The following is a 27,594-nucleotide window of genomic DNA, read 5'->3' as shown; positions in this document are numbered from 1 at the left end:
CCCTCTTCTTACTCTCCCCCTCCCCTCTTCTTACTCTCCCCCCTCCCCTCTTCTTACTCTCCCCCTCCCCTCTTTTTACTCTCCCCCCTCCCCTCTTCTTACTCTCCCCCCTCCCCTCTTCTTACTCTCCCCCCTCCCCTCTTTTTACTCCCCCCCTCCCCTCTTCTTACTCTCCCCCCTCCCCTCTTTTTACTCTCCCCCCCTCCCCTCTTTTTACCCCCTCCCCTGTAGGTGGCCGAGCTGCACTCCAGTCCACGGTCCCGGCCGGAGTGATAGGAAGGTGCTCAGTGTGCACTTCCTGTCAGTCCGGCCGGGTACAGGAAACAGAAACTCCTGTTCCGCGCGGAACAGGAGTTTCTGTTTCCTGTACCCGGCCGGACTGACAGGAAGTGCACACTCAGTGTGCACCTTCCCATCACTCCGGCCGGGACCGCGGACCGGAGTGCAGCTCGGCCACCTACAGGGAAGGGGAGGGAGGGAAAACCAGCTGCAGCCGCCGAGCGCTCTTTACAGAGCGCTCGGCGGCTGCAGCATTTAAAGGGCCGGCCCGCCGCGGCCGGTCCTAAAATAATTTCGGGCGGCCTGGGGGGCAATTGCTTTAATGAATATACAAACAAAAAATGACTTATTAAGAATAGCATTACATGTAGGTGAGAAAGTGATCATACACATATTATAGTAATTAATAGTGAGTAGTGATGTCGCGAACATAACATTTCCGGTTTGTGAACCGGGCGAACCGCCATAGACTTCAATAGGCAGGCGAATTTTAAAACCCACAGGGACTCTTTCTGGCCACAATAGTGATGGAAAAGTTGTTTCAAGGGGACTAACACCTGGACTGTGGCATGCCGGAGGGGGATCCATGGCAAAACTCCCATGGAAAATTACATAGTTGATGCAGAGTCTGTTTTTAATCCATAAAGGGCATAAATCACCTAACATTCCTAAATAGTTTGCAATAACGTGCTTTAAAACATCAGGTATGATGTTGTATCGATCAGGTAGTGTAAGGGTTACAGCCACAACCACTTATCCCAATCACACACCTTTCCTAACGTCCTATCCCACTAAAAGCATATTACCGCGTATCTAATTAAACAGATAGACCCCCTACTTCATCCCGGTTACCGATCGATGGTTTGATATTCTGAGCCCTCTCTGATTTACTGTACACGACTATTCGATATTCCCACAACATTTATATAGCATTTTATGTTTGTTTGAGACCACCTTAAAAATATTGGATATCGCTAAAAATCATGATCACTATATACTTTCTCTACAAACCTCTAAAACGAACCAAACTACTCATCCATCCGCTATACCACTTTATCCCACCTAGAACTAGTGCCCAGTTAAAATACTTGACTCTTACTTACCCACACTCAGTCATGCCACACACATTTCACCACTACTCTCACTGAAGCCCTCTGACTAAGGCTAAATTCATCTTCTACATCAGAACACTACTCCTAAGATTGGGTTGTATCCATGTCTCGGGTCTTTCATTTAGAATAGGGGCAGCTTCGGTCTCCTTCAACACTGACACTCCAGTGCATATTATTAAAAGATTGGGCAGATGGAAATCCTCAGTCTACAACCGATATATTCCTCATCCCGAGAAAGAAATGAGGAAAGCTTTTAAAAGTTTGGCTTTGTAAATTTGATGCAATAAGTGTGTTTTTCTTTAATACCTTTTCACCCTCTTTGCATGAACCCGATTTACATATATTACTAATATGTTTCTGAACATATATATTATATTATTCACTCACTCTCTGGGCCGGCCTAAGACATCATGCTGCCTAGGTCCAACAATAAATGACTATGGGGGTTAATGTATTATAAGCACAGGTTACTGGCTATGGGAGGATAATGTATAATAAACACAGGTTACTGGCTATGGAGGGATAATGTATAATAAACACAGGTTACTGGCTATGGGGGGGATAATGTATAATAAACACAGGTTACTGGCTATGGGAGGATAATGTATAACAAACACAGGTTACTGGCTATGGAGGGATAATGTATAATAAACACAGGTTACTGGCTATGGGGGGGATAATGTATAATAAACACAGGTTACTGGCTATGGGAGGATAATGTATAATAAACACAGGTTACTGGCTATGGGGGGGATAATGTATAATAAGCACAGGTTACTGGCTATGGGAGGATAATGTATAATAAACACAGGTTACTGGCTATGGGAGGGATAATGTATAACAGGGGTAGGCAACCTTTTAGCAGCACTGTGCCGAAATATGATTGTGATGTCCCGTAGCGTGCCGGTTCTATTTCTTTAAATTGAGGTGTGTATGTTGCCATATTCTGCTTGTGTTATTTATACTGCATTTGCTTTGTATCATTGTATGTGTGCGTATATGAGCTATTATATTGTATATGTTCATTAATAGTTTGTGGTATCATGTATAATACCTATGAATTTGGGCTGTGTATGGGGGCTGCTTGTGGAATTGTGTGTGGATGGATCTGTCACATTGTGTATTTGGTAGTGTGTGTATGTTGGGGGCTGTTTGGGGTATTGCATGTGAGAGGCTGCATGTGGGGTTGTGTGCATGTATGTGGATTGTTGGTGGTGTTGTGTTTGTGTGGACTGTGTGTGTGTTTGTATTATTTGTATGAGGGGAGGGTTATTCTGCAGCTCTGAGGCTTCCCTGGGTTTTAGTGGGGACCAGGCTAGCCAGGTACAGCTCAAGGACAGAAGCTGCAACAGGAGGCTGTGGGCTGCTCTACTTCAGTGTGGATTCCTATTCACAAGTGCTGATCACTTCCTCTACGTGCTGCAATGCATAAATGGAGGATTGTCCTTCACCACCTTTTCAAATTAGCAGATATCTTAAGTTTCACTGGGACTCCTGGCAGGCCAGAGCCTGTTTGGCTCTTGTACCCTTGAGTGCCGTGCAAAGGCACCTCGAGTGCCGTGCATGGCACTAGTGCCGCAGGTTGCATAGGAAAGCATTTATCAATCCGGAAGACAGCCATTAGATGCTGGCTTAACCCCAAATGTAAACATAGCAGTTTCTCTGAAACTGCTATGTTTGCATCTGAAGGGTTAAAACCTGAGGGACCTGGCACCCAGATCACTTCATTGAGCTGAAGTGGTCTGGGTGACTATAGTGTCCCTTTAATGAGAAGTATTTACAAGGTAGGTACTCTGAGCAATTGCATGCATCTCCAGTTGAGCTCCACTATGTTAAACAATATTAACGGTAATGGAAATCTGAACTTTTTATACATTGAAAAAAGAGGATACACTCTTCACTCATAAAGCACTTCAGCAAGCTAAAGTGCTTTAGGTGTTTGGGGTGTTCCTTTAAGAGTAAGAGTAAGTACTCCCAAACTAAACAACAAACTACTTACCAATCTCCTTGGAAGAAGACTAGCTGCGTATATTTTTGATAATATTGTAATACATTTTTTTTGTATGTTGCAATGTGCTGCTAAAGAGTAATTGCTACTTGATTTTTGTTTTTTAAAGCAATTTTGAAAGATGCAAGCATTTGTTAAGGCCAACAGATGGCAGACTAATGCAAGCTGTGATACAAATCACTATTTTTTTTTTTTAATCAAATATATTCAATTAAAAATAACCAAAACATTTTGTTAACAAAAATGATGCAAGGTACAAATTACACTGAACAAAATTATAAACGCAACACTTTTATTTTTGCCCACCTTTTTCATGATCTAAGACTTTTTCTATGTACACAAAAGGCCTATTTCTCTCAAACATTGTTCACAAATCTGTCTAAATCTGTGTTAGTGAGCACTTCTCTTTTGATAATTCTCTTTTGATAATCCATCCAACTCACAGGTGTGGCATATCAAGATGCTGATTAGACAGCATGATTATTGCACAGGTGTGCCTTAGGCTTGCCACAATAAACGGCCACTCTAAAATGTGCAGTTTTACTATATTGAGGGGAACCAGGGGGGTCCAAAAACCAGTCAGTATCTGGTGTTACCACCATTTGCCTCACACAGTGCAACACATCTCCTTCGCATAGAGTTGATCAGGTTGTTGATTGTGGCCTGTGGAATGTTGGTTAACTCCTCTTCAATGGCTGTGCAAAGTTGCTGGATATTGACCTGGAACATGCTGTCATATATGCCAATCCAGAGCATCCCAAACATTCTCAATGGGTGACATGTCCAGTGAGTTGCATACCCATAACCATAAAAATGGGGGCAAAAACAAAAGTGTTGCATTTATAATTTTGTTCAGTGTATATATCATTTCTGGTGATGCAGGTTTAAAACAAGTATGAGACATTAGACATAACGAAAACATGTCATTAATTGGTAACATGTCAAATACTGAATTTTATTACCTGCAAATACGGGATCACTGGTATTCACCCAAGCAACGATTATCACTTTCCATGTGATAGTAAAAAATATAACACCACCATTGTTATGAAATATATATTAGAATAAATATTACCGTAGTATGCTACATTATTTTCCTTTTTGTAAAGGAAGTTTTTACAGTATTATGTATTCTAATTTTTATGTTTTTGAATATAGTCACACAAAATCTCATCTTAAACAGTCACAAAATGATCCAGCATTATTATGATCATTTGGAGGCTTATTTACTAAACAATATATTCGATCCATTAACCCCTTAAGGACTGAGCCAAATGTACACGTTGTGAACAGAACAAACTTAAACAAAACCTGGCATTTGCGCTATATGTCTGTCCAACCATAATTCACCTCTTTCATATTAAATGCACCCACCCTTATTATATATAATTTTATTCAGGGGAAACAGGGTTTTCATTTAATATAAAATATTTTGCTATGAAACATAATTTAATATAAAAAAAATGGGAGAAAATAAGAAATGTTGTTATTTGTTTAGTTCTACATGACATTTTAACTGTCAATGTCATAATACTGTTTGATTTTACTGCAATAAAATACACATATTTGTATTCAGCAAAGTCTCATGTGTAAAACAGTACCCCCTATGTACAGGTTTGATGGTGTTTTGGGAAGTTACAGGGTCAAATATAGCACATTACATTTAAAATTGAGATTCGCCAGATTGGTTACGTTGCCTTTGAGACTGTATAGTAGCCCAGGAATTAAATTTACACCCATAATGGCATACCATTTGCAACAGTAGACATCCCAAGGTATTGCAAATGGGGTATGTCCAGTCTTTTTTAGTAGCCATTTGGTCACAAACACTGGCCAAAGTTAGCGTTAGTATTTGTTTGTGAAAAATGCAAAAAATGCCAATTTTGGCCAGTGTTTGTGACTAAGTGGCTACTAAAAAAGATTGGACATACCCCATTTGCAATACCTTGGGTTGTCTACTATTGCAAATGGTATGCCATCATAGGGGTAATTTTCATTCTTGGGCTACCATAGAGTCACAAAGGCAACATAAGCAATCTGGCGAATTTTAATGTGAAAAAAATGAAACACAAGCCTTATATTTGAAGCTGTAACTTTTGAAAACACCATAAAACCTGTACATGAGGGGTACTGTTGTACTCGGGAAACTTCACTGAACACAAATATTTGTGTTTTTAAAACAGTAGAAAGTATCACAGCAATAATATCGTCCATGTAAGTGCTGTTTGTGCGTGAAAAATGCAAAAAAAGTTACTTTTACTCATCGTTGTAATACATTTTACTGTTCGAAACACTAATATTTGTGTTCAGCGAAGTCTCCCGAGTAAAACAGTACCCCCCCATGTACAGGTTTTATGGTGTCTTGGAAAGTTATAGGGTTAAATATAGTGCTGGCAAATTAAATTCCCTATACTTTCGGCATGGGTTGTCAGGCAGGTCCCGCTAATTGTAATTAATTAAGATACTTAATTATGTAAAAATATTACATAAATATATGTGTAGAATTAATATATGTATATATATATATATATACATATTAATAGTAAAATACACTCAGACAGTGTATGTGTGTGTGTGTGTGTGTATATATATACTTAGATCATATAATATATATATGATCTAAGTATATTATTTTTTTTTTTACACTTATTTTAATTTTATTTTATTTGAATTCAGCCAGCAGGGGGACTAACTGTCATTACAGTTAGTCCCCCTGCTGGCAATGCCAGCTAACCCGGCCATGTGATTGTGAGGACCTCACTCTCACATGGCCGGGGGGGGGGGGGAGTGCTGGAGGACAGACGTGCTGCGGGGGGCTCGGCTGGGAGTCCCTCCAACCGCCATCGCCGGCGTGGGATCGCCGGCGACCGGGTAAGTAAGAAAAAAACGGAGGGCGTACTATTAGTTTAGAGCCGCTTAAAAGAGGGCGTAATAGTACGCCCTCCTGTCTTAAAGGGTTAACTTATAGATTTTTATCAGACAATTTAATTTTAGGGTTGTTCAAGATGGCAGCTTGAGGACACCCCCAGTAAGGAAGTATTTCCTAAGTAAGTGGATTAATCTCATAAGAGCAAGCATTAGGCTGCTAGAGTAGGACCTGCAAGAATGGGGTACATTGATGTTGTGGCAGGCTAATGCAATATATGATCATATAATGTAACTACACCCCCATTATTTTTTGCTTAGGTGAGGTGTTGTTAAATAAAACTATTACAATCTCTAAGATTTTAAATCATTGTTTAGTGAATAAGCGAGTGCGCTGGATTCTATATTTTGTATAATTTGGCCCCAGCAGCACCCTATAATGTATGTGATGTCCACTAATAGCTGAGTATGAAGAACACTTACTAACAGTCTACAAACCTTTACAAACTAGAGAAGCCACTGACTTCTTATCAGTCCTCTTGATAATAACTGACTGTCATGCACGCAGTGAAAGTGTACAAGTCTTTGATTGATAGATGCTATCACCAATATTAGGTCAGAGAAGATAATCTAGATAATCTGCATCAAGAAATAAACTGGAGGACTGAAGGAATGCTTACAGAGGTAGTTACGTGTGAAAAACTCAGAACAATTTGTTTCAGCTCAACAACTTTGTTTGAAAATGTTCTTTGAGGGATGGCAGAACTTGTCCAATGCTGTAGTTTGCCCTCTTTTGTCCCAAAATAGTTTCCACCATGTCTAAAGTGGAGTTCCACCGTGTGCTGACATCTTGTCATGTACCGTGTCTTGGAAGTCCTGTTTTCTCTTGCCTCATAAATTAACCAGATATGGCATAAATTCAGCAATGCTCAAGTAGTTAGGTTGGACCTCATCCATTGCTATACCCAAGAACTTTGTGCTGGCACCAGTGTGTGGTTAAGAAATGAAAGGCATGCTGGCCAGTAGGAGTACTCTGTAAATCTGGGTAATGAGGTGTTTTTTTTTTTTTTAGCCTGTGGATGAGGAGGGGCCCAAGTGTTCCTGTTCAATGTACCTCTGTCAACTACAAGCACTATACTCCATACCATCCCCTGTGCTCTGCATACAGGTGGTGGCGGCACTAGTGGAGGAGATAGTGTTGGTGGTGAAAACTGTTCTGAACATCATTAGTGAACATGCTGCATGCCCTAGTAATTTCTTGTTCTCCTTCTTTCCTCAGTAATACATACTTGCAGTGTCTTTGAAGATGTTGCTTTATACTGGCACTAGCGAGAGGACCCTTTTACTCACCCCATACTCAATTCCTTGCCACAGAATGTGCATTTTGCAAGTTGGCTATCTTAGAGGCACAAAGTGATCCCAAATCAAAGTGATCCCAAAGTTGATCCCAAAGTTTACAAAGTTTACAAAGGATCAAAGTGATCCCAAAGTTTACTTCATTGGCACAATACTTAATTGCTCCATTGGCTTCAATGATTTGTCGTACATATGCTAAAAAACATATGTGGATTTGCATCAATGGCATTGGACATTATTGCAACAATAACGTATACAGTAGCAATTGGTTGATTAATGCTAATGGAAATATTGATGATAGTGGTATTGGTGAGGTTGATGGTGTGGTATAGGTGCTGGTGATGGTAACAATAGAAACATAGAAACATAGAATGTGACGGCAGATAAGAACCATTCGGCCCATCTAGTCTGCCCAGTTTTCTAAATACTTTCATTAGTCCCTGGCCTTATCTTATAGTTAGGATAGCCTTATGCCTATCCCACGCATGCTTAAACTCCTTTACTGTGTTAACCTCTACCACTTCAGCTGGAAGGCTATTCCATGCATCCACTACCCTCTCAGTAAAGTAATACTTCCTGATATTATTTTTAAACCTTTGTCCCTCTAATTTAAGACTATGTCCTCTTGTTGTGGTAGTTTTTCTTCGTTTAAATATAGTCTCCTCCTTTACCATGACAGTGGGTAAGCTATTTGTGCCATTGGCAGCAGGAGTAGCTGATGATTTTTCTTTTTACTGTTACAGGTCAGAGTCATCTATAGGAAAAGGTTACTGATTGCACAACGTTTTATTTCCTGTTGGTAATGTTATGGTACTTTTTAGCAGTAAACCAAAATGTTTAAATGTCTATCTGTTCCTGTCCAAATCAATAAAATAAATTGCGTATATACGCTGAAGTAATTAAGTCTGACACACAAGGTTCAGGTTAAAATAACTTCGAGAAAATTTATTGGCAAGTGATTAAAAAGCGGACGCGCAGGTCCTTTTAAGAGACATTTTACGTCATCATTGATTATTAGAATATCAGCAAATAAACATCATTAATTGGATTAATTGTTAAGTGTCGGGATTAGTGTCCACCTATCAATCTTATTAATTGGCTTAAAAACTAAGTGGTTAGTCCCGTGTCCACCCACCAAGAGGTGGGATTGTTCTGGACACGGGTGGGGGACAAGGGGTCTTGAGCGTCATTTTACACGGTCGGTGATCTCAGGCCTCGTGGCCAGGTGCAAGGTCTCTTATGAATAGAACATTTCATTACTACTGTGTTCTCATGGCCTTCAAACTATACTATGTTGCAAATCTAAGGAAAAGTCAGCAATTTCTGTGTTAATCATGTCTTTATAGAAAATACAGTCTTTGTTCTATTGTATTAGATGTGCTGGGAAATTCTGTCATGTAAGGTAGTTTTAAAATGAACAAGTTAGGTTATGAGGACAAAATGGAGTATTGAAGAAGTCAGGTTAGGAGGACAAAATGGAGGATTGTTACAGTATGAAGTTAAAATGGAGTTAGTGCAATAATTGAATACAAGTACAATAAGGTTTTTTAAATAATCCCACATCAGTCCCCCCTATGAAATGTTAGATTCTAAGAGATAAAACTTTATTAAGTTAGTACCAGGAAGACGTGTTAACCCAAAGGCACAGAAACCCCGTGGCCGCTAGCTTGGTGTTAATGCAAAGTGCAAGACTGTCCCTAGATCTGACCCTAATAGGCTAACTCATCCGTCAGTATGGCTCTCGAACACTTCACACCCACGGGTATCCCATGGCAGCTAACCCACCACTTCTCCACACGGGGCCTTTACCATTCACTGACAGATGCTGTCCCTGAGCTAGTCCCTTCCTAGAATTCCTGCACTTTATCAACAAAAGGGATTGTTTGCAACGGCAGACAGGGTGAGTTGATGTCTTGGAAATCTTGGTCATCAACTTCGAGATGGGTGAAAGTGGGTGCCGCTTGGTCAACAGTCTTCATGAGGGATTTTCTCAGACATGGGAGGATACAACAAAAGAGAAGAGCAAAGATAAAAAGAAAAATTAGTATAGCCATACCAATATGCATTAAAGCCTTTTGCCATCCTGTCATCCAACCAAACCATCTTTCCCAGGGATCTTGTATCCCAGAATTCCTTTTCAACTCTATAGACAGGTCATTTAATTTCTCTATGGCTAATGTAACTTTACCATTAGGGCCTGTGTTTTCTGGGATATAGGTACAACATGTCAAGGTGTCGGGCAAAATTTTACAAACCCCTCCTTTTTCGGCTAAGATCATATCTAGGGCCATTCTATTCTGGAAAGCCATTTGGGATGTGGCCTGCAATTGTTCGGCCAATCCCTGGAGGGCGTCTCTGGTATAATTAACAAAACGCTGTTGATTATAATAAATGTAATTTATCCAATTTAAATTCTTGTTTGTGGTAACTATGGCAAAAAGTGATTCAAATCCTGCAGCAACTTCATCTCTTGCTTTAAATTCATTGGGTACCCCCCTAGGCACCCCAATAGCATCAATATAAACATGAGGATCAAAACTTCCTTTCACTGGGGCGTCACGCTTAACCTTAGTGTGTCTGGACTCATGGGTGACGAGGTGTGTGTCAGAGATGATATGTATAGGCATAATAGCTTTAGCCAAAGTACACTCCCCCCACCACTCCTTGTCCATTCTGGATCTCAGCTGTAAATCCCCACACAACCAGTAGATGTCCCCTAATGACCTGATGTGAAACTGCAACAAGTTCATAGAGACACTCCTGTAGGTAGCACAATACCCCTTAGAGAAGTTACCCAAGAATTTACCAATTCCATCATAATTAGCATAACAAGTGTAATTACCTTTATACACGGTAATACCATCTGGGGGTTTGACATCCTTGGTTAGGAGAGGATACTCCTTTGTCCATGCAATACATATGGACCTGTTAAAATCATAGTGATAGGCAAAAAGGCTTACAACACATTCCTCTATATCTACTGGCAGGATTAGAGGTACAGTACCCAGGTGAGGCCGGGCACCACCACACACATAGCATGCAGTCTTATTATGCTTATTAGCATTATATTTCATCCATTCTAACCATAAATTTACATCATTAAAACCTGTTTCAGCGGCCATGGTATCTTCAAAGGTGGGGTTTGCAATGGCCATCATGTCTTGAAAGGTCTGGATATGAGGTTTTAATGGGTTAGGGACCATATGGGTGGCCCCTTGCCACTCAGAAGAGTTGCACATATCTTTTAAGAAGAAATGCCCTAATTTACGGTAGGAACCCTTTTTCCAATACATTCCCATCACATACTGGTCTGCATCCGTTGGGCTTGGATGCTCAATGTTAAGGATTAATTTCATTGGTGTACCCCCCCCCAGGCTTTCTCAAAGTCATTCTCTGGAGAAGGGATCTACCTTGATCATCTACTTTAGATAAGGCACTTTTTGGTTTGTAACCCCAGGCAGGCCCGGCATTCCATCCCGCCGCCCCCCAATGATTACAATTGTGCCCCCATTGTTTGTCAACTACACAAACATATGGATCTTTTGAATGGGGGATATCTCGGTAAATACTCTGGATTTGTGATGTGGGGAACGGGCATTCTACAATATCACAATAGTCAAAGGTGTAAGTAGCCACATGGGTGCATGATGAATTATACCAGAAGGTATACCCACTAATATCTTTGGTGATGGCTACTTGTTGGGCCTTTATAAGGCTGATTAAGGAGAAGGTGTACCAGAGGTACATGCTTGTGCGGTATCTGCTTCCTCAGGGGCTGGAGATTTCTTGCAGTGGGAAGCGTGGATCCAATTTGGCCTACCGGCCAGTTTGACGGAGGTTGCGGTAATCAGGAGAACTTGGAATGGACCGTCAAATCTTGGTTCCAGGGTGTTTTTCCGCACAAATTTCTTGACCAGAACCCAATCTCCGGGAAGCAGGTTATGGGTACCTGTATCCAATTCGGGATCTGGAATTGAAGAGAAAACTTGGGCATGTATTTTGTTTAAGGCACTTGCAAGTTCAGTTACATAATCTACTAAAACATCTGATTGGAGCTGTAACTGTTGCGGATAGTAACAACCTAGTCTGTGTGCTGTCCCAAATAGAATTTCATATGGGGACAGTGAATGCTTCCCTCTAGGTGTGTGCCTAACACTAAACAAAGCTATTGACAGGCTTTCTGGCCAGGGCATCTTGGTTTCTTGTGACATTTTTAACATTCTGGCTTTTAGAGTGCCATTCATGCGCTCTACTTTACCACTACTTTGTGGGTGGTAAGGGGTGTGGAAGGCTAGGGTCACCCCTAGAGCAGTCCAAATTTCTTTAGTCACTGTTGCTGTGAAGGCTGGGCCTTGATCACTTTCAATGACTTCTGGGAGTCCAAACCTACATACTATCTCTGTAAGTAGGCGTCTTGCGGTTGTTTTTGCAGTGATATTGGCCACTGGGTAGGCCTCTGGCCATCCTGAGAACATGTCCACTATGACTAGTGCATATTCATGGGGCCCACTCTTGGGCATTTGGATGTGGTCAATTTGAATTCGCTGGAAGGGGTACATGGGCTTTGCCAGGTGTTTTGCAGGCACCTTGATTGGTCTCCCTGGATTGCATTTTGCACAAATGACAAAGGCCTTACAGAAGCTGCTAATCAATGTTGTGATTCCGGGTGCTTCATAATACTTCTGTATGAGGGCGGCCATCAATTCCTTTGACAGGTGTGCAGGCCCATGTGCCCATTGGACAACTGCTGGGTATAGATTTTTTGGAAGACAAAATTTGAAGTTGTTGTAATATACTCCGTTCTTTTGGACGGCTCCTTTCGTTTTCCATTTTTGGATTTCTTCAGGAGTGACGGCAGCTTGCTGTTCTCGCAAAATTCGCAAGTCAGTAGGAAGAGTTTGCAGAGCAAAGATAGGGACTTCTTCTTCTTCTTGTCCGGACACTTCTTCATCCACTTCCTGCAGATCCCTGGCTGCTAGCTTAGCAGCCTGGTCAGCCAAATGGTTGCCCCTTGCTTCATCTGTGTCCAATTTCCCATGGGCCTTTACCTTCAAAACGGCCACTTCTTCAGGGAGTAGGAGGGCATCCATTAGCTCCTTGATTGCAGTACTATGTTTGACTGGTGTACCGGCGGTGGTAAGAAATCCTCTTGTCTTCCAAATTAGGCCGAAGTCATGTGCCACACCCAGAGCATATCTTGAATCTGTATAGATGTTGGCACGTTTTCCTTCGGAAATTTTGCATGCTGAGGTCAGAGCCTGTAATTCAGCTTCTTGCGCAGACATTGCTGGCGGTAAGGATGATGATTTGATAACTTCGTCTGTTGTGGTTACGGCATATCCTGTATGATATCTTCCTTCTTCATCGGCATATCTTGAGCCGTCCACAAACAGGGTAAAATCTGGATCTTGTAATGGATTCTCATGCACAGTTGGTAGGTGCACTGTCTCCATCTTCATCTGTTCAAAACAGTCATGAGGTGTTTCGGGGTCATAATCATTCACTATGACCAGATCTTGAAATTCCTTTTCTAGGAAGTGGCGTGGCCATGCTTCCAGAAGGTCAGTTGTTGGGTATTTGACAATACCATTCTCCTGTAGCTGTTCTTCATCCATGGTGGCCCATAGCTTTGCCATGGGCCCAAGATCATTCCATGATCTTGTCTTCAATTTGGTAACAGGAATATGCGGGATAGCAGTATCCCAATGGCGGTAGAGGTAGTTAAGTTGTTGAGGTAGTTGGATCAAGACCATGCTATTGCCTTCAGAGTCACAATAGAAATCTTGAGCAGCGAGCTTCACATCAGTCCAGTGGTAAAGCTCATCTTCATAGCAAGGTTCGGGAGTAATGTCTGGTTTGTACCACATGGTACAGAAGGCGTAATCTGGGCCTTCACAGAGAGGCTTCTCATCTTCATAAAATGTTAAATGTGGATGCATGACTTTCTTGATACATCCACAAAGTAGGTAAATGTAGGTTTCATCTGTGATAAATCCATAATAGGTACCCCCCTCAGGGAGTGGAAGAAGAGTGGATGGGTTAAGAACTTGACATCTTTGGATGGAAATGTTGTCAGGTAGAAGAAGATGGCACTGGAGGCGTAGGTGTCTGGCTGGAGACACGTGCTTGAGCTGGACTTGGTTGATGATGGCAGAAATGTCATGAGGAGCCAAAACAACCAGAGGGTGGCCAAGGACCAGGTCTGAGGTTCTTTCTATGAGCTCTCTTGCAGCAAAAACAGCCCTGAGACAGGAAGGAGTCCCTCTGGCCACAATGTCCAGTTGACATGAGAAATATCCAATAGGCCTCTGGCGGCCTCTTAAGTCATTAGTTTGGGTGAGAACTCCTGTTGCGTGGCCTTGTCTTTCAGAGACAAATAACTTGAAAGGTTTTGAGTAGTCAGGTAGGCCCAAGGCAGGAGCAGAAGCAATGGCACGTTTGAGAGCATTGAAATTGTCCAGAGCTTCATTAGGCAAACAGAAAGGGTCAGACTTAAGTGCGTCATAGAGAGGCTGCATGAGCAGGGAGGCTTCTGGGATCCATGCTCTGCAGTAGGAAATGAGGCCTAGAAAGGCATGGAGAGACTTTGAAGTCCTTGGGGTTGGAATATCCAGTACAGCTCTCACCCGGTCCCGGGTAAGATGTCTGGTACCTTGAGATAGGCAATGTCCAAGGAAAATTACTGAGGGTTGGCAGAACTGTAGCTTGATGAGCGAAGCTTTGCATCCTTGTTCTGCCAAATAACAAAGCAGACTAATTGAGCACTTTTCAGTAGTGGGTATATCATCTCCACAGAGCAGCAGATCATCCACATACTGGAGCAGAATAACTTCTGGGTGCTCAGCTTGCCATGGGTCAAGGATGGTGGCCATGGCCTTTGCAAATTGGCTTGGTGAATTTTGTGCCCCTTGGGGCATGACAGTCCAGGTATATTGTTGCATTTCATGAGTGAAAGCGAACAGGTATTGGCAGGATGGGTCCAGTGGAACACTGAAAAAAGCATTTGCTAGGTCAATGACTGTGAAAAATTTTGCGGATGGTGGGACTCCAGAGAGCAGAGTATGGGGATTTGGTACAAGAGGGGTGTCCAGGACGGTAGCTTCATTAACAGCACGGAGATCCTGAACCATCCTGTACTTCTCAGGCTCACCTTTTGGAGTTTTCTTTTTCACAGGGAATAATGGGGTGTTGCATTCAGATTTACATTTCACTAGAGCACCCTTTTCTAAGAGTGCCTTGATGTGGGTAGAAATGGCAGCAGCCTGTGCTGGTTTTAATGGATATTGTGGTTTTCTTGGTAATTTAGCTCCTGGAATAAGCTTTACCACCACAGGGGGAACATTTAGGTGACCTATGTCCTCTGGGCCTGAGGACCATAACTTGGCGGGCACCTGTGTTTTTAATGCCTCTGGGAAATTGGACCTTAATTCTGCTGCTTTCTCACGGGGCTTTTCTAAATGCAGCATTAGAGGCAAGGAGCACAAGGCTGAGGTGTCTGATTCAGATAGGGGTGTGGACATTTCTACCTGCCCATCCGGGGTGAAGGTGATAGATGCTTGCAGGCGTGAGAGAACATCAGCACCTAACAGGTTAATTGGGCATGTGGAGGATACCACAAAGCGAGCTAGCAGGCTGGAGCCAACTCGGAGTGGAGTTGTTAAAGGGCTATGTCTCGGCTGGCCATCCACTCCAACACAAGAGACATCAATATTTGACAAAAAGGATGGGTCTGGCAGGTCTTGCTCTCGCAGAACACTACGGGCTGCACCTGTGTCAACTAGGAATGTGGTAGGGTGGCCTTCAATGGGCAAAGTCACTGTGGCAAGTGGCCCCCCCCTTATCCCCTGTAGACACTGCCATTACAGGGGTTACAGACACAGGCTTGCCAATTTCCTAATCATCGGGTTCTTCAATTATCGGAACCTCTTTCTCGGCTTTGGGGGCCGGGGCAGGCCTGGATGGTTTTCTTGGCTCTCTCTTGGGTTCTGGGCAGTCACTTTTAAAATGTCCTTTGGCTTTACAATTAAAGCAGAAACCATCCTCTGGTTTGGTGCCCCTGGGGACAGGGGTACTGCGTGATACCATAAGAGGGGCAGAGCTTGGCCTTCTGGGGGTCTGGGAAGATTCTAAGCCCCTAGCAACCAAAAGTAGGGTATCCAGGGGAACAACCTTATATTCAGGGCGTGCAGCAATGATTCCCTTGCGTATAGAGTCTTTAACACCTTGGACAAACGCACCTGACAGCATTTGTGAATGAATCTTGTCAGTAAGATCAAACCCCAAATCTGTAAACATTTGATACAGTCTTGCATGAAACCTTTCCACTGATTCTCCTTTATCTTGAATAACATCAGTAAGGCCAGCAGCCTGATCTGCAAGTTTGTCCTTAGCCCATTCTCTCAATTGGGTGCAAAAAGTTACTCCAGAGGGGTAATCAACATCGCTGCTGAGCAGATCTGTACTGAGGTGTCGGGCCATGCTTGGCCAATATGCATCCCCTGCTTTAATAGCACAAATGCTCAGTAGATCACGCCATGCGGCTGAATAAGTCTTTTGAATTTGAACTATCCCTCGGTAGAAGGGCATAGGCTGTTTTTCTGGGTCAGGGAGTGATTTCATTAGAGCACTAGCTTGAGTGGGATTGAAAGCAACATATTTAGGAGGGGCCCGTTCTCCCCGACCCTTGTGGCCGAAGGGATCATCGATAGAACGATGAGTTGGGGCTCCTGCAGCAAGCTCCGATGAGACATGGGACACCCTGTCCATCTCGTCATCATCGAATTCTATGATATTGGCTCTCCTGCGCGGTGCAGGACCCGCATGAGGTGAAAGGATCGGTGGTTGGGATTGAGCCCCAGATGCAGGGGTGGCTAGCGAGTCATAACCTGGGGACAGGTAGTCACCGGGGATTACCGGCATCAGGGCTGAACTGGGGGCCGCCATATTGGAGGCGGGGAAAGGAGTTGCTTCAGGATTAAGGGAAGAAGCGGCGGCCATGTTTGATATGGGCACTTCCGGGGCAGACTGAGCCGGACTGGGCATGACCGGAACTTGGGGAGTGGCTTGGGGAAAGGGAGGGTAACCAGGGTAGGGCAGGGCCATGGGATATGGGAAGGGGTAGGGCCAGGCAGGGGAGGGCAAAAGAGTAGGGTGGGCAGGTACGGTTAAGGAGGTAGGATATTGGACTGGGGCGGAGCTGGTTATGGGAGGAGTCAGGACGGGATTAGTGGGGATGGATGCAGAAAGAGGAGTAGCAGCAAGGGAAGGAGGGGTAGTTAGTTGGGCGGGTGCTGATGGAAGGGGATTAACCATGGAGAGGGATTGCAGGGAGGAGGTGGCAGATGAGATGTTAGGAATAGGCATAGAAGGGAGCGTGGGGATGGCTGAGGATGATGGGACCGTTAGAGAAGGGGAAGGGGTAAAGAAAGATCCGTCAGAATTCAGGACCGGGCAGACAGGGGTGGTGATGGGATGGGATTCGGGAGGATTGGGAGTGGGGAACATGGTCAGCTGGCTATCACCTATGGCTGACTGAACCTTGGGGATAGACATCCCCTGGGCGCCATTTTGGGGCGCTGGCTGAGGGTAAACTCCAGCAACACAATTTTTATGATACACAAACAATTTCACACCTTTGTGATTTATCTCTTCCTCAACCCAACCTTCTAACTGAATAGCCTTCGCCACTCTGTACCATGCTTCAGCAGTCTTTAATAAATCATTATCTGTAAGCTTGCCTTTCATTTCTGCTAGTAACTTGCGCCAACTTTCTGGTTGCAATCTTCCACATGTCGGTACAGCAATTTTACATACTTTTGCAATCTTTTCAACACCTTTAACCATCTCTTCACCCTCTCTGTTCTCTACTAAATCACATGCTAACCAGCCCTTACTGGGCTTATCTAAATCCTGTCCCATAGTCCCTTTACCCCTATACCAGCGTCCTAGATATAGAGAGAGAGAAGGAAAATTGAACAGGAACGTCTACAATGCTCGACTGCCACCTGAGAATCGTGGGACTTTCCCAGGTGCGTCTTCCCAAAACGTAGACTAGTCACTGAATCCGCCTACCCGGGGTGGTAGACACGGATTGGAGCGAGGTGAGAAGTGTGTGACCAATCACTTCTCTTTTAAGAGGAATGGGAGTGGATAGTATAATAATATAGAAAGTGTAGGAAAGATGAAAGGCAAGGAAAAATCCTTAGAGACAGACACAGGAGTACATGAGACTCCTCATTAAACAAACAAGACAACAATACAGTTGAAATACAGTGCATGCATCACAGTTCAAATAAAACCAACAGTAATTCCTTTCCTTTACTCGTGTGCTTACTCCAAAGTCACCTCCCTCAATCCCGTAGTATCTTACTACCAACGGCCAAGGATAACAGCTAACACCGGTCCGAAATCCATATGCCTCCCTCGACACAGCAGCCCACTAATAGTGTCTGCGCTACCCTCACCCCTGTAGTGCCCCTATAAAAACCCACTTTATAAGTCCCACTACTCCGTGGTGATGAAGACAGCAATGCCTGCCCGAATTCACACACCACAAAAATAAAAAAATTGGAATAGCTCCAGCTCAGCGCTCAAAGCTGGAGGGTACCACCACTCTGCAAGCAGAGTAACGTGCACAGAGAAGCTAGCTAGGCTATCAAAGTGACACAAGAAGGATCCCCAGGAAACTATGAGTCTACACAATCTCCACAGATCCAACACACCTCTTTTTCCCTACAGCCCCAGCCACGAGGCTCCTAAAAGAGTTAAACAGGAAAAGATGACCCCCAGGAACACATCCACAGGTCAACCCCCCTTTTTCCCTACAACCACAGCACCGTGGTTCCTAAAAGGGGTAAAACAGGCAACAGAAGACCCAGGCAAATCCCCTCAGGTCCACCCCCCTTTATCCCAAAAGGGGTAAAATACAAACAGATAGACAGATATACTGAAGACCCAGGCAAGTCCCCTCAGGTCCACCCCCCTTTATCCCAAAAAGGGGAAAACAAGCAAGACAGAACCCCAGGCAAATCCCCTGCAGGTCCACCCCCCCTTTATCTCAAAATGGGGAAACAGGCAAACAATTCAAACACACCCAGGCAACAGATAGACTAAAATGCAGGTAAACAAATGAGTAACGAGACACCGGGCAAGATATTACCTGTCTTTGATGTCCTCCCGGGAAGCAGTCACAGACACGTGGACGGGTCAATCAAAGGGGCCGGAACATACCGGTGGCTCTGCAGAAGTCTCTACCGTGTACCTGGAGGTGATCAATCTCCTTTCCTTCCCCCTGGATTCCTCCGTCCACCCTTGTCTTCCTTAGGACGGCTCACCGGCCGGACATAGCCCGATGCCCCACGTTGGGCGCCAAGTTGTTATGGTACTTTTTAGCAGTAAACCAAAATGTTTAAATGTCTATCTGTTCCTGTCCAAATCAATAAAATAAATTGCGTATATACGCTGAAGTAATTAAGTCTGACACACAAGGTTCAGGTTAAAATAACTTCGAGAAAATTTATTGGCAAGTGATTAAAAAGCGGACGCGCAGGTCCTTTTAAGAGACATTTTACGTCATCATTGATTATTAGAATATCAGCAAATAAACATCATTAATTGGATTAATTGTTAAGTGTCGGGATTAGTGTCCACCTATCAATCTTATTAATTGGCTTAAAAACTAAGTGGTTAGTCCCGTGTCCACCCACCAAGAGGTGGGATTGTTCTGGACACGGGTGGGGGACAAGGGGTCTTGAGCGTCATTTTACACGGTCGGTGATCTCAGGCCTCGTGGCCAGGTGCAAGGTCTCTTATGAATAGAACATTTCATTACTACTGTGTTCTCATGGCCTTCAAACTATACTATGTTGCAAATCTAAGGAAAAGTCAGCAATTTCTGTGTTAATCATGTCTTTATAGAAAATACAGTCTTTGTTCTATTGTATTAGATGTGCTGGGAAATTCTGTCATGTAAGGTAGTTTTAAAATGAACAAGTTAGGTTATGAGGACAAAATGGAGTATTGAAGAAGTCAGGTTAGGAGGACAAAATGGAGGATTGTTACAGTATGAAGTTAAAATGGAGTTAGTGCAATAATTGAATACAAGTACAATAAGGTTTTTTAAATAATCCCACATCAGTAATTGGTGAGGCATTTGATTAGCTAGGTATTTGCTATTGATTGTTGGTTAATTAGCTATTTTTTGCAAATAAGCATAGGCCCACCCAGGTGTTAAACATTCCTAGTGGGGTGTGATTTTAGGAGTTAAATAAGGGTTGTGGTCATTAGCTTGGCTAATATAGCTTGGTTGCCTCCTCTTCCAGCATGTTACATCATCCCACCTCCGTCAATCCCAATCAGGAGTGCAGCCATGCACGGGTGTCTTTTTAGTCATCTAGAGAGATTTAGCAAACAGAGGCGTTCACGCAATTCAGGTTTGACGTTTTTGTGAGGTATCTCTCGATAGCTGGAAGGTGGCACACGTCTGTGCAGAGCATGTGGTTGTGCCAGAGTACCAAGAATAGCAGATAAAACCCCAAACTGCCCGCCATGAAAGCTTGAAAGCCCCATATTTTGGGGTTGCAGCTCAAAACCACGTATGTTAGTGACTTGCCAGTCCTTCAGTGCAAACATGCATCTGACATCAAGTGTGGAAGCTGGCCTCCTGCCCACCGACTATGGTCCAGGTCTGAGACCTCATTCGGGAGTTATCTTGCCCAGGTGTCATTAGCAGCTTTCCCCAGGTGCCCCTGGTTCGACACTTTTCCTTTATTTGACTGGAACCGAACGCTAGCTCATTGGCCACCGTTCACATGAACCAAACCCACGATTGATCCTCAGAGGTACTTATCCGTGAGTGCTATGGAACTTATTTTGGCATAAGGATTTCATGGGTCCCCAGTCACCTCAGCGGTACTTAGCCGCAAATGTTAAAGAACTGTTTTCGGCATGAGGTAACCATGCTGTTCCCGGACAACTTGGTGCGGGGTTTTGAACCACTTTACAACCCACCAGGAGAACGCTTTTTGGAGGGAAGGTGTCTGAGACTAAGGGGAACAAACGCTACCTGAGAGCCAGGCGGAGCAACCTGTATTGCGGCCGCAGGAGCCCCGAAAGTTGACTGGCAAAAGCACCAACGCCTTCAATCTATTTTGGGCATAGGACCACATGTGCAGCCAGTCAGAACTTTAACATGGTGGCACTTCCCCTACACTGCATGGATCTGAGCGCTATTTGGAGAACTGGGGATGAGATAATTGGGGATGTATGTTATGTGGGGTATTGTATATTTTTATGATGTTTTGGGGTATTTTTATGTTTTATGTTTTTTGGATTTCCTTCTCTGTTCCTGGGAGATAATTAGCTTGCCAGTCTGTAACTAGATTATCTCCCAGGCACAGAGATCTTTGGGAGGTGCTTGCATTGTATTGTGTGGAGATCCCCTGCTGGGGGTTGTGTATAAAATCAGGCAACTTGGCCATAATAAACCAGTTCCTTTTGACCCTTCACTCAGTCTGGACTAGTGTTTGGGTGGATCAGCTATACTCTCTGCAGGAGAGCTTAATCACTTAAAGCTGTACCCAGGACCCTGTTGCAGGGTGGAAAGCGACAGGAGAGACCCCAGCCAAGCTGCGGTGGCTAAGGGGTGAAGCACTCCTGTATTCCGGAGGAGAGCTAGGAAGCAGGCCTGACGGAGGTACCCAGTTGGGGTGCCAGGCGGTCTGTCACATGTCTATTGTTTACACTTGATGTCACGTTAGTGTAACACTGTTTCTATTGTTTTTATGTTTAAAAAAAATTCAGTTTTGGGACAACAAATGAATTGAGAGTTCGTTTTCATTTTCAAAAGTTAGTTATTTCTTTGCTAGATATGCAATATCTCCTATTTCTACCTGCACAGTTGCAATACGTAACAAAGTTTATAAGCTAATCGACAGGAAGCCTGCATCTTTTAGTGAATTATTGCCCTCACTTTTTTTTATCTTTATCTGGTGTATGCAAAAATTATTAATAATGACATTGTAGAGAACTGATTACAAATAAGGTTTGTTGATAAAATAAATAGTTTATCCTAAAAACTGACACTGGAACAACTTACTCTAGAACTCTGAATAAAAAATCAATTACAGCAAGAATGATTTTATATCCTTTGTCAAGACATCCAGAAATAACAGGCGGACATTTTCAACTACAGTAAATATATTACCTTCAATATTTGTGTCACATAATGTGGTAATTTCCTCAACAGTGTGACTCTTAGAAATTGTTTAAATGGTACCCACAAGTCCACCAATCACTCATTATAGGTTTTTTTTTTTTTTTAAAGGATATTTGCATATGAGCACAGATTAATTAATTTGTAATGTCAGATATACTCTTTGCTAATTACACTTGTTATTAAACAGATTTGGAGTAGTTGGAGAGAAGAATTGAACCTACAAATTTGGAGTAGTTTGAGAGAAGAATTGAACTTTGTGAACTGACATTTAGTAGCATGTCTGAGCAAGCGGCGTTACTAGGTCCTAGAAACACCTTTGCCTCGAGTCCAAAGCAGAACTCAATAACCCCTACTCTAACCGATGGGCGGGGATATGTCATGACATATTGCCGATCTCTATGTTATGTCTCCTCCTCTCTATCTCTCTTAGGTCTCCAAGGACAGCATGCTGCTTAGGTTCTGCAGGGTGCTAATGAAAGCATAGCCACAAACAAGCCCATACTGCACAAACAGGTATTTAGCACAATTAGACCATGCTACCAACTAATAGAGGTGTGTGCAGTACAGTTTTATTTCAAAGTAGCCTCTCCTGACAGTTACTTTGCAGGAAAATATATTAGTGATCTTTGTTTTGTTTTTGTTTTTTTATCTGGTGGCTGCTTTGAGTAAAATAAACTATAATACATAATAAGTAAAATAATAAATACTAAAACTGTGTAAAAAAGTTTTAATTATCCTCCTTCCCACTCCACTACCTGTAGAGGTCCTGATAAAAAAATATCACAATTTGTCACAAACATAACAATAGATGATCAGGTCATGTACCCAGCCAAATATGTATGTGTTACTTTTACGTCTGTTAGCAAGCTCAAGGAAGTAGGAAGAAATCTCCCTGGCTGTTTGATTGAGAGCCAGGGGGGTGTTCCATTAAATCGGCACTTGTATAAACTGCTTTTTAAGTGGGATACGCTACACCCATCAAGTACTTCACAAGTGAGCTGAAGTGCTTTATGGGTGTGGAGTGATCTTTTTAGCAAAATACTCTTCTCCTGAACAAAGCACAGGATTGCAGGCATCAGGTGATTGATTTACCAAAAAACAAAGTCCACCTTGACTAGTTATGAAAACATATCCTCGTTGTTCATGCTGATATTGTTCTGAAACTTCTGATAATGTGTTGGAAATTAATCATCATAATCATATGGAAGGCAAGTATACATTTAGCTCAGTATAATTCAAGGAAATACCAGAAATTTTGGATTTAGGGGTGGCATAATACAAGACTTTTTTTTCAGTGAATTCCAGCTAATGTTAACAAAGCACTCCAAACTCAGAAATCAAGCCCCATCATAGTAGCATAGAAATAATTTTATCTTTGTTCAGTTTTGTGTATACATGTGATATGGAGGCAGTATAGACAGCTACTACATAGAATGGATATTAGATTTGTGCATTCCATTTGAGATTCATTTGTCAAACTTTTGGGCGATCAGCAATTTGTTTGAGTTGAGCAACTCCAAAATGCCGTATGGACACATCATACAGCAAACTAAGCTTGCAATGGTCAAGTTTTTTTTTTTTTTTTTTTTGTGATTCAAGGAGGGGAACCTGCCACTGATCCTCATGTGCCCCACCTAAGGACATTGGGTGGGGGCAGAATTGAAATAAAAAACTGGTGCTTTATGAATCATCTGATTCCTGTACTTGGTATAGGATTTGGATGCTAAAGCACAGATTTTAATCCAGGCACTGAATGCATGCAAGCAATTGCTTCAAATCCATTTGTAAATTGTAAGCAACCAAATTCCAACTGGAATTCAAACTTGAATTGGGTTTAATAGATCTGTGAATTGCCAATGTGGTTGAAATTTAATGACTTGCACAGGATTTTGTCCAGTCAGACAATATCTGGTGTTAAGTGAAAAACCCTGTAAGTTATACTCTCTAATTCAAGATTTACCATGACTTAAACGTCATACTGAATGCTGAGAAAGCTCTCTGCTGACCCAAGGCTCGTTTCTTCAATGTACCCCATCCCATCATACATATGAAGCCTGGTGTGTGTGTGTGTGTTTGGATGGGTGTGACTAGTTTGGGGGTATGTGATTGGATGGATTAATATGAGTAGTTTGGGATATGACTGCATGGTGATATGACTAGGTCGATGGTTTGACAGCAATAGGTGCAAGGTGGGTGTTTTATGTGATGTTATGTGGCTAAGTGTATAAATGTGACAGGGAGAATGGGTATGACTGTGAGGGAAGATGGTACTATCAGTCTGGATGGATAGGGAATATGATCAGTTCAGAGTATGTGTAACATGCATGTAAGAGCATATTTGTGTGGAGTGTTAACATGCATGGTAACATGCATGTAAGAGCATATTTGTGTGGAGTGTTAACATGCATGGTAACATGCATGTAAGAGCATATTTGTGGGGAGTGTTAGTGAGTGCATGTGAATGATGGGTGTATATGTGCAGAGTGCTAGTGTCTAAGCTTAGTGGTGTGTGTTTATAGAATGTCAGTGTGTACATGAAGGGGCATATTTGTGACATTTTAGTGTGCATATGCAGGTATTTAGTGTGCATGTATCCCATGCCCATCTGCCCCTTTTTATCTCTCCATGCCCCTCTATTAATTTATCCCCCCTCACATTGTTTTTGCCTCCACCTTTTCCAAATTATTCCCCTCTCCCTGTAACTCTCCCTTTTTCCAAATGCTCCCTCTTCTTATTCCCCCTTCCTTTACTTGTTTCTCTCTTCTTCCCAGATTTCTCCCTTGTGCCCTTCTTCTTTCCCTTCACTTGTTCCTCTCTTTCCCCCCATTTCTCACTTGTTACCATCTTCTTTGTCCCCTTCTATCACTTAAACACCACTTCTCTCCTCCTTAAATCACCTATTCCACTCTATGTTGCTTCCCACTATCAAGGAGAAAGAGATATTATTATTGTCCGAGCAACCCTTGTGTACCACCAAGGATACAAGGTTTCAGCAGTGCTGCCTCTCTCACATGAACCGCCATGAGGCCATTATGGAAAATGTGGCCATGACTAACACAGTGGGCCTCAGTAACATCTGACTGATATAGGAATAATGAAGTGGTCTGTGTTCCATGTTGCCCCCCTCCCCCTTTTATCCCTACAGGTGAAAACATTGCTGTTATGTTTTCATTGCAGGGTTTAAATAACTCAATGTCACTCAGACAGCCACTAGAGACGCTTCTGATAACTTAGCGCAAAACTCAGATCTGATTGGCTGCATATAGAAACATAGAAACATAGAATGTGACGGCAGATAAGAACCATTCGGCCCATCTAGTCTGCCCAGTTTTCTAAATACTTTCATTAGTCCCTGGCATTATCTTATAGTTAGGATAGCCTTATGCCTATCCCACGCATGCTTAAACTCCTTTACTGTGTTAACCTCTACCACTTCAGCTGGAAGGCTATTCCATGCATCCACTACCCTCTCAGTAAAGTAATACTTCCTGATATTATTTTTAAACCTTTGTCCCTCTAATTTAAGACTATGTCCTCTTGTTGTGGTAGTTTTTCTTCTTTTAAATATAGTCTCCTCCTTTACTGCACTCCTTTATATGCACACAAGCCTCCCAATGCTTTCCTATGCAAAAGCATAGGATTGGCTGAGATCAGCAATCTTGATGATCTCAACCAAGGAGACAGAGTTTCTCCACGAAGACCGCACTGCAAGAGACAAAAGGTAAGTAAAATTACATTTTTTACTCCCTGCAGATGGGGGCTGTGGATCTAAATAGCCAAAAAGGGCACTATAGCTTTAGGAATACACATTTGTCTAAATTAATTAAACATCACACTGTGCACAGCTGTAACAGACTGGCCTGATATAATGATTTACTCATACTAGTATACTATAATTTACAAAACTACATTTACATACTACTTAATGAATTACTAGTTGTTGTGCTAACATTTCTGAATTGACCCCTAACAAGCTTCCCCATTCCTAATATTATATATTTATCCACATTTCTCTACAGATCCTGCTGTAATATCCCCACAAGACCCAACCCTAATGATAGGATCATCATTAACTGCAGCTTGCTCAGTGGACTCTGACCAAAGCCTGAAAGTAGACGACCTATTCTGGACCCTTAATGGGAAGAGGTTACCATCAGAGCTATATGCGATAATCAACGGCACAGCTATGAGCGTGGCCTTGAATAACCTGAATGGATCCAAGCAGCAATCAGGAGATAACCTGGTGTGTCACGGCAAAGACGGGAGAATCCTGGCGGGCTCATGTCTTTATGTTGGATGTATGTCTTTGATTCTCAGGCTTAGAAAACAGGCATGTTTACCTGCTTAGATGTCCCATGAAGCATCTCCAGAGGCCTGGCACTTTGGAGCTTCAAGACAAACTCTCAGAGGGTCCATTCAGCACTCTGGAAAAACTGCTATAGACTTCCAGAAAGCTGGTTATAAAGGGCAATCCAGCAAAATATTTCTGCTGACTATTCTGCTGACTACATGAGATCCATAGAAAGCAGGCCTCTTTACTAAGTAATATCGCCCAGCAATATGTATTATCCTGAATTTGTATCCAGACAGCCAGCATTCTGGAAACAATAGCATAGACCTCCAGATGTTCATCAAGCTGGCACTTGAACTTTATCGCATGTCATGACGATCCTTAATTTCTTTGGGAGTTTTCAGAGGGTACCTGGCACCATTTCAAAGGCAGCAGTAAACTCCAATCAGTGTGTTAACTTCTTAGACAAAGCTGCCTGTAAAGGATTACAATGTGTTTGAAAATATTTTTACAAAACAATCAGTCTAGTATGGACAGATGTGTGATTTCACTTTTTTTCAATCTAAAAAGACTTTGATTGATACGGTACAGTGTTACTGAATTTTACCAAGTACCCCTAATCTCTATGTTTTGTACATTATTCAGTAACATACATTTTTATCAGGTATTTAAATATCCTTGTGGCCATGTCCCAAATATCTCATATATGTCCCACAGATTATAGAATATTCCTTTTATTATATATATCTGTAAATGTTAAGATGATATCGTATAATTTGCAAATCTTGTTGAGCCTCTAAAAGCAACTTACATGACCTTGAAAACTTGAGGAGGAAACCAATCTCATCATCAGAAAGTTAGCAATTGGTCCCTATACCTTAAACACCCTTGACCAGATAATGTAGTAATAGCATAGGCTTGTTTGCATAGAATTTCAATTTGTTTTGCTCTAGTGCTTCATGTGCCAGTGAAGACATTTTAATGGCTTTCCCGGAGTTCTTTTGTTTGACTAAGCGCAAAGGGTTTAGCCATTAAGCCAATTACTTCGGTAAGTAACGAATGGCAAGGTTATTACATTGGATTATTTACTATAGTAAAAGATTCTTTTTTGACTTTCCATTAGCAACCACATGTAAAATAAACAATATGTTACAGAGTGGGGAATATTTATTTTAGAAAACACGTCTGAAGGAACGTCTTACAGCTGCAAGGAAGTATAGATCTGATTTTAGCGTTTAGCACCAGTCGCAAAATTTGCACTGGTGAAACTATACTAGTCCTATGGGAAAATTAATTTTGCAATGCCTCTGTTTGTAACGTAAGGTGTTACACAGCTGTAAAATCTGTTAACAAAGTCTAAGAATTGGGAAATTAATCTGATGTAATTAATAACAGGACAAACATTCTCTCAAGAGCCCTTAAAGGAAAACCATAGTTAGCACTCAAGTTTCTCCAACATGGGAAAATG

At 42.4% G+C, this 27,594-nt stretch overlaps 1 protein-coding gene across 5 annotated transcripts in view; it reads left to right on the top strand.

The window, feature by feature from the left end:
- Positions 1–27,594, top strand: part of CRLF1 (cytokine receptor like factor 1) — a 161,617-nt gene that overhangs the window by 65,032 nt on the left and 68,991 nt on the right. For all 5 annotated transcript variants that reach the window (XM_063457308.1, XM_063457309.1, XM_063457307.1 and 2 more), the window contains exon 2: positions 25,855–26,133. In XM_063457308.1, coding sequence (XP_063313378.1) covers positions 25,855–26,133 — 279 coding nt within the window. The remainder of the gene's footprint in view (positions 1–25,854; positions 26,134–27,594) is intronic.

This window comes from Pelobates fuscus, chromosome 5 (assembly GCF_036172605.1).
Source record: "Pelobates fuscus isolate aPelFus1 chromosome 5, aPelFus1.pri, whole genome shotgun sequence".
Classification (NCBI taxonomy): domain Eukaryota; kingdom Metazoa; phylum Chordata; class Amphibia; order Anura; family Pelobatidae; genus Pelobates; species Pelobates fuscus.
This window is presented reverse-complemented; position numbering and strand designations above follow the sequence as displayed.